This window comes from Alexandromys fortis, unplaced genomic scaffold (assembly GCF_014885135.2).
Source record: "Alexandromys fortis isolate MF-2015 unplaced genomic scaffold, M_Fortis_MF-2015_v1.1 scaffold_159, whole genome shotgun sequence".
Classification (NCBI taxonomy): Eukaryota; Metazoa; Chordata; class Mammalia; order Rodentia; family Cricetidae; genus Alexandromys; species Alexandromys fortis.
In genome coordinates this window covers 3,666,385-3,679,981 of record NW_026068031.1, presented here as the reverse complement: position 1 = coordinate 3,679,981, position 13,597 = coordinate 3,666,385, and the positions used below count along the sequence as shown (strand labels likewise).

Below are 13,597 nucleotides of genomic sequence, written 5' to 3'. Positions count from 1 at the left end.
AGCCTGGGCTACATGAGACCCTGTGTTAAAGTGGGGAGGGTGCTAGGGAAATGGCTTATTGGTTGAAAATGTTTGTCACTCTCCCAGAGGAACTGAGTTCAGTTCCTAGCACCCAGGTTGGGTGGTTCAGGACCACTTGTAACCCCAGCTCCAGAGGATCTGACACCCTCTTCTGGCTTATACAGATATATCTGCACATGACACCCCCACCCCCACCTGTGGTTAAAGTACAAAACACTTTAAAAGTTTAAATCCAAATCTCAAATAATCCTAGCTGAGGAACAAAGGTAATAGGAGAAGAGAGTGAGCTCTAGGCCGATATTGTTAAGCAGCTAGCTAGTGGGGCTGGAGCAAAACTTGGGTACAGATATATATATATAATTTTTTTTTTAAATTTAACTCAGAGGTTAAGAGCACTGACTGTTCTTCCAGAGGTCCTGAGTTCAATTCCCAGCAACCACATGGTAACTCACAACCATCTGTTATGAGATATGGTGCCCTCTATTGGCCTATAGGATATATGTAGGCAGAATACTGTATACATAATAAATCTTTAATTTTTTTTTAATTTGTGTATGTGTCTGTCTGTCCTACATTATTAGATCATTTGAAGGAAGAGATTATACCTTTGTGTAGTCTTTGTATAATGTTGACTAAGGTTTCTGTCCTATCAGGTCCCATAGCTATTTAGTCCCAAATAAACACACAGAGGTCTGCATTAATTATAAACTGATTGTGTTAGTATCTCAGGCTTCTTATTAACTCTTTTTTCCCTTTTTTGTTTTGTTTTGTTTTTTTCGAGACAGGGTTTCTCTGTAGCTTTGGAGCCTGTCCTGGAACTAGCTCTTGTAGACCAGGCTGGCCTCGAACTCATAGAGATCCGCCTGCCTCTGCCTCCCAAGTGCTGGGATTAAAGGCGTGCGCCACCACCGCCCGGCTTTCCCATTTTTTTTATTAAATTTTTTTTTAATTAAAAATTTCTACCTCCTCCCCGCCTCCCTTTTCCCTCCCCCTCCCCCCTTATTAACTCTTATAACTTATATTAGCCCATAATTCTTGTCTGTTAGCCACTGGCGAGGCCGTCACATCTTGCTTGCTCTGTGGGTGATGACTGCAGACTGAAACTTCCCTCTTCCCAGAATTCCCGTTGCCCCACCTCTACTTCCTGCCTGGCTACTGGCCAATCAGCGTTTATTTATAATACAAGTGACAGGGTACAGACCATTGTCTCAGCAGTATAGTCTCAGTAGTGTAGTTCTAGCTTCCAGTGAGCACTCCATCAGTTTGAGTTGACTTTAGCCAGTTTCAGAAAATGTCTGTCTCCCAGGCAGCAAAGGATATAGTAACATTCTCTATGGCTAATGACATCAAGAGACCCATTGCTCTAAATGGCACTGGATTGTCTAAGGTTTCTAATTTCATGCAAATAGTTTTTCTGTTGTTGTCGTCTTCATCGTTGTCCCCCAGACAGGGTTTCTCTGTGTAGGCTGTCCTGGAACTTGCTCTGTACACTAGGCTGGCCACCTGCTTCTGCCTCCCAAGTACAGGGATTAAAAATGTGTGCCACCACTGCCTAGCTTCATGTGGACAGATTTTAATTCTATAACTAGGTGAAATCCAGGAAATTGAGCAGTTTTCTGGGGTTTTGAGTCTTTTTCCTTCTCCTGCTTAGTGTCTTAAGATCTGCTAAATCAGATTAACTTTCTACTGTGTATGCTACATTGCTTGGGTCTGTTATCCCAGATGGACATTCCCTTCCAAGAAACATCCTGAGGGTCATACTCAGACAATAAATTTGGCTTTTTTTTTTTTTTTTTTTTTTTTGAGCTTGTAGCTCTCAGAGGCTTAATGGGGATGTCCCTAAAACTTTCTTTTAGCCTGTTAAAATAGGCCTAGGCCCTACTTTTGTCAAAATGTTTGAATCAAAGAAGACTATTAAATAAAGCCTATATTTTCAATGCTGAAATTTGTTTTAAGTAATCTAAATTTAGTATACCCTGTAACCCTGGGAGACCTTGAGTGTCTCTCAGAATTTAGCAGAGCGTATAAATGGTGCTCAGTCCTTGCTGACCTGCACACCACTCAGTTTCATGCTGCTGTGACTTGAGCATCTTAGTGCAGGAAGGTTGTGCTTTCTTTGACTAGTCTGCCCCCTGTAGCAGTTGCTGTCTTTTGTGTCCTGCTTAGGGCTGTTTGCCAGCAGCATGTCCTGCTTGGTCCCCGGCACCCTGCACAGATGGAAGCTTTGTCTGCAGTGTTGGTGATTTTAGTCCAGGCCAGGACTTTGCTGCTGCAGGGTGGCAGAAAGTTGTGACTGTTTCCTTCTATTGAGAAGATGGGGTTAGGGAGAGGGAGGGTGGACGGGTGATTTCCCGGAATTTTAAGTATTCTGCACAATGAGTCTTTTGATTTCTTTCTTAGGAACAGGGCGGATACCTGACCAACTCGTGATTCTAGACATGAAGCATGGAGTAGAGGCGAAAAATTATGAAGAGGTATGTACTGCTCCAGCCGGGGCTGTGAGGTGCTCCAGCTGGGGCCCTGAGGTGCTGTACCTGATCCGGCCAGAAGGCGTGGTTTTCTCAGCAGTCATGTGACAACCAGCTACGGGCCTAGTGATATGATACAAAAGGTTGTAGTAACAGACTTGAACAATAATTCTCGCTGTGATTATAGCCAATGGACTGAATCGTCTGTCTGTACAGCTGCTATGTTGGTGTGTAAAGAGTTCAGTCATGCCATTAGCATTCTAGGGGCAGGAAATGCACAAACAATTTTTTAAAACTAGAATTTAGTCAAAAGTTTAAAAAAAAATTTAAATTCCCCTGCCCCCAATTATAGGTAGGTATAGATCTTAGGGCATAGATTCAATGTCATTTAATCTTGAATAGCTGTACTGGTTTTGAGAAACAGTAGTAGTCAAAAGAAAAATAAAACAACCAAACTTCTAGTTTAAGTAATTCCAGACTTACAGAAGAGGCAGGGTGGTACAAAAAGCTATAAGAGAGGAGCGGCTGTCATGAGTAGAGATTTGAAGGAGGCCCTTGTGTGCACACCTGTTATCCTAGCACTTGGGGGACAGAGGTACGAAGACCACCACAGTTCGAGACAGGGTTTCTGTGTAGCTTTGGAGCCTGTCCTGGAACTCACTCTGTAGACTAGTCTGGCCTTGAACTCACAGAGATCCGCCTGCCTCTGCCCCTGAGTGCTGGCATTAAAGGCGAGCGCCACTACCGCCTGGCCCAAATGTGTCTTTTAAATTCATGTCTTTGTTTTTTTGTTTTTTCAAGACACTGTTTCTCAGCTTTGCCCATCCTAGAACTCCCTCTGTAGACTAGTCTTGCCTCCAACTCAGAGATCTGCCTGTCTCTGCCTCCCAGGTGCTGGGATTAAAGGTTTGTGTCCCCACATCTGGCTTATGTCTTCTTTCTAGCCTGCTGAGCCTAGTTAGTGCTGTCTATACGCACATGGGTGTGGGACATGAGCAACCTAACAGTGGCCCCATTCCCAAAGAACAATGACTCTCCCTCTCTCTGCTAGCAGCCAGTAACAGTCTTTAGCTCCTCAGCTAGGTTGGGGACTTCTGAGCCCTTGGCTTGGTCTTGTTCAGCTTCTTGCACAGCTGCTGTGAGTTCTTTGCGTGAGCAAGACCATGTCATATGTAGAAGACAGCATTTCCCAGCACTCCTCCCTGTGTTTTAGAGCTTGTACTCTTTCTTCCCCTCTTCCACGATGTTTCGGAGTCTTGAGGGGTTGACAGGACAGCTCTGAATTACAAGAGCAGGTGCAGTGTTTTCAGTGCACTGTTACTGCTGCTGTTTCCACCCATAGATTAAGGCACATATGTATTAAATAGCAGGGTACCAGAAGCCCTATTAAGACATCATATTCTCCCCAAAACACTTGGCATTACTGTGCCTTTATAAAAAAGAATGGTATGGGTACTACTACCATACCACATACTGCAGGAGTTATTCCTGTAATTCCTGACATTTCCAGTCTCTTTATGTGTTACACTGGAAAAGGAGTTTTATCTTTTTTGGCCCCCTGCTTTATATAAAAGGGGAATCCCTAGCGGAAAGGAACTACATCGCTTCCCTTGCCTGCTTCCTGCTTTGGATGTCTGGCATGTCCTAAGCTTTTTACGCACATGATTACCACACAGCTCTAAGCTTCTGCTTCCTAACCACAAACTCTTCCCTATCGCTGTCTTTAATGACTTCCTCTCTCCCAGCTCTCAACAGCAGAACAAATTGAGGCAAAAGCAGGGTAGCTATGACAGGCCAAAGTCAGTCCTTTTTTGAGTCTATGGCTAGGCTACTAGACTTCTTGGACCTTGCGTAGCAATAGCCATGACTTATCCTGGGCTAATAATGCCTGTGGTGAAAGAAAGATAACAGAAGCATTTTGTTCCCTAGGTAATTGATGGAGAGCACTGAGCTTATTTAAAGTTTTTTAGATTTATTTATTATTATGTATACAGTGTTCTGTCTGCATGTATGCCTGCAGGCCAGAAAACGGCACCAGATCTCATTATAGATGGCTGTGAGCCATCATGTGGTTGCTAGGAATTGAACTCAGGACCTCTGAAAGAGCAGCCAGTGCTCTTAACCCCTGAGCCATCTCTCCTGCCCAGAATTTTTGAGACATTTAATTTTAAGACCTGAAGACCCTTTATCCCTAAAGGAGTTGAATCATTTGGCATCAGAAAGGCAGCATATTTTTTTTCTTACATCCAGCATCTCAATATGGAATCTGAATGAGTCCTGTAAAATTCAGACAGCCTCACCATGTAGCCTAGGTTGGCCTGGAACTCACTATGTAGCCACAGGCTGAGCTCAAACTGTCAATCCCCTTTAGTCTCATATTTGATACTAGGACTGCCAGACTGTGTATCACCAAAGTGGCCTCCAAGTTCTCCCTAATCTCCCAGTCCCTACCTATTACAGGGTCCTCTTGACTCCAGCCTAGGGGCTGGGCTCCCCTTCCCCCAGCTGCTCTTTCCTATAGAATCCAGACATTTTGGTTACCTTGTCCATTTGTCTACTCTTTGTGCCTCCTGGCTCCTGCACCTCTCCCCTGTTTCTTCCCCCTTCCTCACGTGGCCCAGCTCAGCCTGGACTCTCCCCATTGTGTCTGACTCTGGCTATGCGCTTCCACATATCCATAATAAATTTTCTCATCCTTTATACCTAGGAGCAGTTATGTCCTTGCCTTCTTTCTTATTTCTTTTTTGCATTCATCTGGTGCCAAAGGCAGTTCTTCATAAAGAAGGAGCCATGCGTGAGAACTCCCCTAACTCCTGAGCTATGCATGACCTTTCTTGATGTGGATGGCTACATTTTCAACATGAGGAAGTCCTGTGTTAGCTAGGTTCTCCAAGTCTGTCATTCTATCAGTAGACACTCCAGAACATAGTCGGGGTCACAGCCGAAGACTTCCCAAGTGTTCTGGTTCTCTGAATGCTGGCAGGAAAGAGGAATTCTGCTTCTGTACACCACTTCCACAGACTCCTAAGTTAAAGGACAGGACGTGAGTAAGGCCCCTGAAACGTGGTTGATCAGCATGTGAGTTTTAGTTTCTTCCCCTACCCATCCTGGAGACTACCAAATGATCACAACAGAAATAAGGGCCTTCAGATTTCCTGCCGCGATTGAACTTATTATCTGAACTTGACTTTGATAGCTGTTGGCCTTGTGAGCGACTGTGACCATGGCTTATGATCCATGTGCCTCCTCTGGTGCCAGATTAGTCCTTGGATCTTGTTCTTTATCTTTACCTTTTGTTAACCTAGATTTATTGCTTTGCCTTTGGAGCTTTGAGAGCTGGTTTATGCTTTTGAGGTGGAACATAGAGGTAGCAAATTAACTTGACTGAATTTGCCTTATGGGTCTTGAAGTTGCATTTATTTGTTCTGCTTATTTTTTGAGTGTTAAGTTCTTTTCTCAGTGCCATTGTAGATAAATCTGTGATCTCTGTGGAGTCATGTCATGATCAGAGTTGCAGATCTGGATGCAATTTAGGAAGAGTTTAATTTATTAATGCTCTGAAGGTACATAAACAGGAAAAAAGCCACGTGGCTTTTAGTTTTTTCTAAGCAATATGGACTAGTCATGTTAAAGTGGTAGATTTATGGGATGGAGGATTTATTCTGGGCAAGTGGGCTTTATGAAAAAAGATGCAGAGTGATCATGGCACACAGAGCGCTTGCTTAAGAGGATCGTAATGCTTGAGAAAGCTGGCTCCTTTGAGGCCAGTGCTGTGTATTAGGTGATTTCCTTGTATTCAAGCTTGAGATACAGTCAAGACAATAATGTGTCAATATGTCAGTATATGTGTGTTCATTGTACCAGCCGTAGCTTTAGGCTTAGGGAAAAGAAGCTTTCATGGACAGCAGTGACTGAAGGAGTCCTCATGATTACCCCGTGCAGATAAGTAGGACTGGGTAGAATGAGATTGTATGCTTCTGAACTACAGAAGGAATATTCTTGGGTTTATGGCAGTTTTGATGCTAAATAAATGCCCGAGCCTCGTTAGAGATTCAAGAGACCATGGTGCTGCTGATCTTAATCTGCCACCAAAAGGGCTGACTATGGAATGTTAAGTTTTCTCCTCATAAAGTATGTACCCTGTTCCTCTAATACTGATTACTTAATAGCTTCATGCGACATCTTAGGAGTGGCACCCCCTTAGGAGTGGAATATTTGTGTTACCCATTGCCGTGGCCTGCCTTTTTCAAGCTCGGGATAAAATGCCTTATTTCCAGCCCTAGAAGAAAAAGTAGTTAGAATATTAGTCTGTCTTCAAGGAACATATAACCTGATATTCTTCAAGAAACCTGGAGCATTAAGTCAGACATTTAGACAAGCAGAACAACGGTTGAGGGTGGTAGTAGATTTTTATTTTCTTTTAAACAAGCATTCATTTTCCTTGTTTGCAAGGCTAGGGATCCAAGGCTTCATGAATGCTAGGCAAGCACTTTGCCAGTCAAGCTATAGCCCAGCCTTGAGATGTCTTTCTTTAGATTTGAACTGACTTGTGTATAAAGTCTTGATGTACTTAATCCCAGGCAAGTGAAGGAGGTCTCCTGGAGAATGCCTCAGAATTTCTTTTAAAGGTTTACTCTTTTATCTGCAAACATGAGAATAGTAGCAATGGGAAAACTGGAAAGGTTCTCAAACTTTATTAGTCTGGAAAACTTAACCAGACCCCTCTGACCTAGTGTAATTGTTCACCTTTTGGGGGAGGGCACTCTTAAGTATCTGTCTGTCTGTCTATCTGTCTTAGGTAGGGTCTTGTGCAGCCCAGGCTCACCTCAAACTTATTGTGTAGTACTCAAAGAGCCTCTGAGCCTCTTGCTTTACCTCCCAAGTATTGGGGTCACTAGTGTGTATCCCCACACCAAGATGATTGTGTCTGCATGCATGCATGTTTGGGGACAACGTCTCATTCTGTAACTCGGCCTGGCCTCAAATTCACAACAGTTCTCCAGCCTTGGCACCCTGAGTACTAGGTTATAGGTTACACACCTGCTCTTATTCACTTTTGATTCAGGAGCATTCTACTGTAATAGCTGATTTTCTTCATCAGATTTCTAGAACTTACAGAATGAATAATGTACTCCGATGGACTGGGTCTCGTCTCAGTTCCACCAAGCTGTGAAGTTATTCAGTGTCTCTGAGTCTTAGTTTCTTTGCTAAAAACATAGGATACTAATACTTTCCATGATTAAAAGATACAGTAAAATAGAAAATACCCATTCTGAACATGTGTTAATAGGGCTAATTAGTCATGCTGCTTTTTTCACCCCCAGCTTAGCTTAGGCTTTTCTCCCTCTTCCCTTCCTCCCCTCCCTCCTCCCCTCCCTCTTACCACTTTCTTCCTCCTGTCCTTCCCTTCCTTTTTCTGGTACTGAGGACTGAACCTGGGCCTGGTGCATGTTAGACAAGTGCTCTACCGCTGGGCTGTAATATCCTTAGCCCTCATGTCACCTCGGTATTTTGAAATAGGAGCTCACTAAATTGCTCAAGCTGGCTTTGTGTTCACTCAGTAAGTAGTCCAGGAGTCTCCTGCATCAGTTTCCCAAGTAGCTCCAGCCAGGCCTGGCTCTCGGCCTTACTTGTGAGCCTTTTATCTGCTGCTTTCTTATCCCCACCTCAAAGCATGCATGTGTTGGTGTGTGTAAAATACACCTTGTAGTTCAGCTTCTAGTATAGCTGATTACCTCTGTGTAGAGTGTGTCTCCTGTACATAACCTGCACCTTGCCATCGTTTGTTTTTAAATTGTTTACAAGGTAATGAATTTATGGCAGTTGTATACATATATGCCATTGTACTTTGTTCATATTCTCTCCCTATCTCTTCCTGTCGTTCCTGAATGGCCTGTCCCAACAGATGGTTCCTCACGGGGGTTTAAGTTTTCTGAGTTTTATTTTAATTTTATTTATTTGTGTTTTTTAGCTGAATCAGCAAGTTTTGTTCATATAGTCATTCATGCATATATATACTTACATGTATTTTCTCTCTATCTCTTTTTTTTGGGGGGGGGGTTGGGGTTTGAGACAGAGTTTCTCTGTGTAGCTTTGGAGTCTGTCCTGGAACTCACTCTGTAAATCAGGCTGGCCTTGAACTCATAGAGATCCACCTATCTCTGCCTCCCACGTGTTGGGATTAAAGACCTGCACCAGTGTGAGAAAACACACTGATGCTTTCTCAATTTTAAATTAATATTAAAAGCAAAGTTGTTATTCAGCAAAAATGAGACTTTCTTTTTTTAAAAAAATGTTTATTTAAGCCGGGCGGTGGTGGTGCAGCCTGGTCTACAAAAGCTAGTTCCAGGACAGGCTCCAAAACCACAGAGAAACCCTGTCTCGAAAAAACAAAAAAAAAAAAATTTATTTATTCATTATGTGTACAATATTCTGTCTGTGTGTATGTCTGCATGCCAGAAGAGGGCACCAGACCTCATTGCAGATGGTTGTGAGCCACCATGTGGTTGCTGGGAATTGAATTCAGGACCTTTGGAAGAGCAGGCAATGCTCTTAACCACTGAGCCATCTCTCCAGCCCTATTTTTTTTTCTTTCTAATTTTAATGAAATCTTTATCCCACTAATAATAGCCTGAAAATAATTTTCTGAAAGAAGGGATGGTGGTTCAGTATGAATTTCACTGAGGAAATAAAATCAGATTGGAAAATCATAATTGAACTGCTTAGTTCTGAATAGTTGTAAAGAGTTCTAAGTAGCCCAGTACTAGAGAAGGGGCTGCAGACTGAATGACCGAATAAGCTCTGTGGAATATCACGTAGTCATTAAGAATGTGATGGGGAACTTCAGCCAGTCGCATGCTGCTTAAGGTTGTCCTCCTGGGGCCACACAAAACCAATAAAAACATCCAGGAGCGTTTCTCTCTCTCTCTCTCTCTCTCTCTCTCTCTCCCTCTCTCTCTCTCTCTCTCTCTCTCCCTCTCTCTGTGTGTGTGTGTGTTTCTGCGCTCCTGAATTGCTGAAACCCTGGGTTTGTGAGTTCCCTTTCTTTTTATTAAAGCTGAATATATTTTATTAAACTGGTGTGGTTAGTTACCGATCGACCACGCCCATCGAGAATGAAATGGCTGGGCAGTGGTGGTGCACCTTTAATCCCAGCATTCAAGGCCTGCCTGGTCTACAGAGTGAGTTCCAGCACAGCCTGATTGGTTACACAGAGAAACCCGAAGAATGAAATGAATCCAAAGCTCTGATGCTTTTGAAAAGACCTTTTAGGTGGAAACAGCGAGCCGTAGAACCCTGCATAGTGTGTACCGTTATTTTATTTTGTGTGTTGGGATACGCTTGCATATACATAAAAGTGTAAACACCACATCTCTTCTATCGTGGTCTGGAAACCCGAGCACTGAGCTTATAACTGCAGCTGCCTCTGGAAGGGGATGTGGGGTCTCACAGGAGCTGAAGAGCTTCAGGGTGGACTCTGGATTTTTATTCTGTTTTTAGTAATTAAATTTTTAGCCGAGAGCATTTATGTATTGCTTATCCAGGTGAGAAAGAAATACTGCAAAGGTGAGGAATAGATGTAGTTTTCATAGGCCATCCTTGATAGCGATGCATTTTTTTCCTTTTAGTTTTAGGCCTTTGGCTATTGTCATCTGTCATATCAGAGTCTATCATCATATCAATATCTATCATATCTATATATAAATTCTAGCTGGCAGAAGTACAACCACAGTTTCACTTCCAGTTCCTTTTTGCAAGTTTCTATTTGGGGACCCTTAAATAATTGATGTCTAAGAAGTTTCTTGCTGTTGCCTTTTGTCGCATTCAGGAAGCTCCAGATGAGGAAGCATAGAGCAGGAAAGATGTTAAACGGACTAAGTTTTATTATACATCTCATTGGTACCTTTCTCCCGGGGATTTTTGTTTATTTAGTTTTGGGTTGTTTTGTTGTGGTTGTTTTGAGACAAGGTTTCACCTTGTAGCCCTGGCTGTCCTAGAACTCACTATTTAAACCAGGCTAAGATCCGCCTGGAGCTGAGATTAAGGATGTCTGCCACTATACCCGACTTTCCTTGGGGAATTTTGTGCTCTGTAACTTTGTGTGAAGTAAAACAGCAGATAAATACTGTAGGTTAATGACAACGCTAGGCCCTCAGCTAGGAACGTGTAAACACCACATCTCTTCTATCGTCGTCTGGAAACCCGAGCACTGAGCTTATAACTGCAGCTGCCTCTGGAAGGGGATGTGGGGTCTCACGGGAGCTGAAGAGCTTCAGGGGAGACTCTGGATTTTTATTCTGATTTTAGTAATTAAATTTTTTAGCAGAGAACATTTAACTACTGGCTAAATCTTACACAGCTGCTAGACATTCTAAAAAGCGGCCAGCATTTTCCATTGTGAAGAGATAGCCATCCAGTGGAGACTTAGGGGTCTCATTGTCAACTCAGCAGCACATTTTAAATGTACTCTACACATAAGCTCAGCTTTTCTACCCTTGCTTTAACAGATGGTTCCTGTTAAATTTTTAAGTGATAATGCCAGGCAGTGGTGGCGCACGCCTTTAATCCCAGCACTCGGGAAGCAGAGACAGGCGGATCTCTGAGTTTGAGGGCAGCTTGGTCTACAAGAGCTAGTTCCAGGACAGTCAGGGCTGTTATACAGAGAAACCCTGTCTCACCCCCTCAAAAAAAAATTTGATTATATTTAATAATGTTTATCTTGTTCTGTACTCATTCAGCAAAGAATAGTTAAGTAAACTGGTGGATTGTTGCACACGTATAATCCCCGCACATTAGAGGTTGAGATAGGATAAATTAAGCCAGTGTAGGCCTCTTACCTGTGTCAGGAAGAAAATATACATAGATTAGAAAAGAAACGATGGAAATCACCCCTAAACCCTTCCATTCTTTCCATGTTTGTAGCATTTCATAGACAGCACTCCAGAAGCTGGGGGAGGAGGATTGCTTTGAGTTTGCGGTCAGCCTGTGAGACTATCAAATAAATGAATAAACAAGAAGTAAATGGTGAATGTAGGGAGGAGTTAGCGAAAATTTCTTTTGTTTGGGAGAACGTGAGAGCCACCTTCATGTGTAAGATCTTGGAAAGCTCAGAATTTTATTCCTTTATTTATTCATTTTTGAGTCTTCTTACATAGCCCAGGCTAGCCTTGAACTCATGAGCTTTCTGTCTCAGCCATTGAGAGACTTGCGGTAGAAGGAGTTCAGAAATTTGGAATCAGCTGTGCAAAATGGCCGTAGTAAGACCTTCTGTTTAGGAAAGTTGTTGGTTTGTTTGGGATGGTTGTTACAAATAAATAGACATACACACACACACACATAGCCAAGGCTGACTTCAAACTCACTGTGTAGCCAGCCTAAGACAACCTAAGTCTCCTGCCTCCACTTCTGGAGTACACAGATTACTAGAGTGTGCTACTATGCCTGGCCTTCCCCCCTGCCCATTAATGAAAAATAAAAAAATACAGGAAATAATAACTGATAAGAAGCAAACATAAAGCAACTACATTTTTGCTTGTATATTTATTAATTTTCCATCCTTCACTCCTCACCCTACAGGAAGTCCTTGGAGATTTCTTTTGATAATTGGCTGTATCATTTTAGGAAGGAAGAAGAAAAAACTCGGGGCGATTTTTTTTGAGCAAATGTAGACTCTCTGTTCACTCTGCACTGTAGTCAAGCCCAGTGGTGTATGGCTTATATATGCAAAACAGGATCCTCTTATTGTCTTGTGGACTTTTGTTTTTGTTTTGTTTTGTTTTTATTTTTTTAAGATCTATTTATTTATTATGTATGCAATATTCTGTCTGTGTGTATGCTTGCAGGCCAAAAGAGGGTACCAGACCTTATTGCAGATGGTCGTGAGCCACCATGTGGTTGCTGGGAATTGAACTCAGGACCTTTGGAAGAGCAGGCAATGCTCTTAACCCCTTGTTTTGTTTTTTGAGACAAGGTCTCGCTGAGCCTTACTCACCCTTTCAGCTAGGCTGGCAAGCCATTGAGCGCCTCCGTCTGCATGTCTCCAACCTGCAGTGCAAAAGTGGAATTTCAAGGGTGCATCAGCATGCCCAGCCTTTTAAAAATGTGGGCTCAGGTCCTCTGGCTTTCATAGCAAGTGATTTTCCTCACTAAGCCGTTTATAGCTCCCTAGCCTTGTTTTCTTTATTTACTTATTTTGTTTTTTTGAGGTAGGGTTTCTCTGTAGCTTTGGAGCCTGTCCTGGAACTAGCTCTTGTAGACCAGGCTAGCCTCGAACTCACAGAGATCCGAGTGCTGGGATTAAAGGTGTGCACCACCACCGCCCGACTTAAAAAGTCTTTCTTTGTGCTCTAGGCTGACCTTGTCCTGGACACTTTCCTGCCTCTGCCTCCAGAAACGCAGGTTTACATGTACCACTACTATACCTATCTTAAAGAAATCTTAATCAAAATTAAACATCTAAGGTGAAAAAAAATAGTTTGTGGAGAAAGGTAGAAAGCCAAATTTTGAAATATGTTAGTATGATTGACAGAAGAAAATTTGAATGTGGTAAACTTCTAAAAAGGCCGACAGTTCATACATGTGTATAATGTGTTCTAATCACATTCCCTCCCTTCTCTTGGCCAACAAACCCTCCCACTTTGATGTCTTGTTTTGTTTTGTACTTGTTATTTGCTTGAGCAGCCTTTCAGGGAGTGCAGTCCTAATTCCAATCTTTTCCAGATTGCAAAGGTCGAGAAACTCAAACCACTGGAGGTGGAGCTCCGACGCCTGGAGGACCTTTCAGAATCAATCGTGAATGACTTTGCCTACATGAAGAAGCGGGAAGAGGAGATGCGGGACACCAATGGTGAGGGAGGATAGCGTTCATTTCTCAATGGGAGAACTGTAAAGGAGACAGATCCTGTAACTCTCTGCTAGAAGTCTGGGAAAAGTGGAATATAACCTAGAGAAGAAAATTGCTTCTTTGGGGCTATTGCTACTAAGAAATGAATCAGCTGGCTAGGTTTTCAGAAGAATAAAATTTTCTTCTGTGATATGTAATGACCATTTTCTCAGTTGGCTTGTAGCAAAGGATACCAATTTGTAATTTTTTTAAAAGATTTATTTAT

General features: G+C 42.6%; 1 protein-coding gene across 2 annotated transcripts in view; it reads left to right on the top strand.

Moving 5' to 3' along the window:
* Tmed10 (transmembrane p24 trafficking protein 10) overlaps positions 1–13,597 on the top strand; it is a 35,952-nt gene that overhangs the window by 18,959 nt on the left and 3,396 nt on the right. For both annotated transcript variants that reach the window (XM_050164592.1, XM_050164593.1), the window contains exons 3-4: positions 2,422–2,495; positions 13,209–13,335. In XM_050164592.1, coding sequence (XP_050020549.1) covers positions 2,422–2,495; positions 13,209–13,335 — 201 coding nt within the window. The remainder of the gene's footprint in view (positions 1–2,421; positions 2,496–13,208; positions 13,336–13,597) is intronic.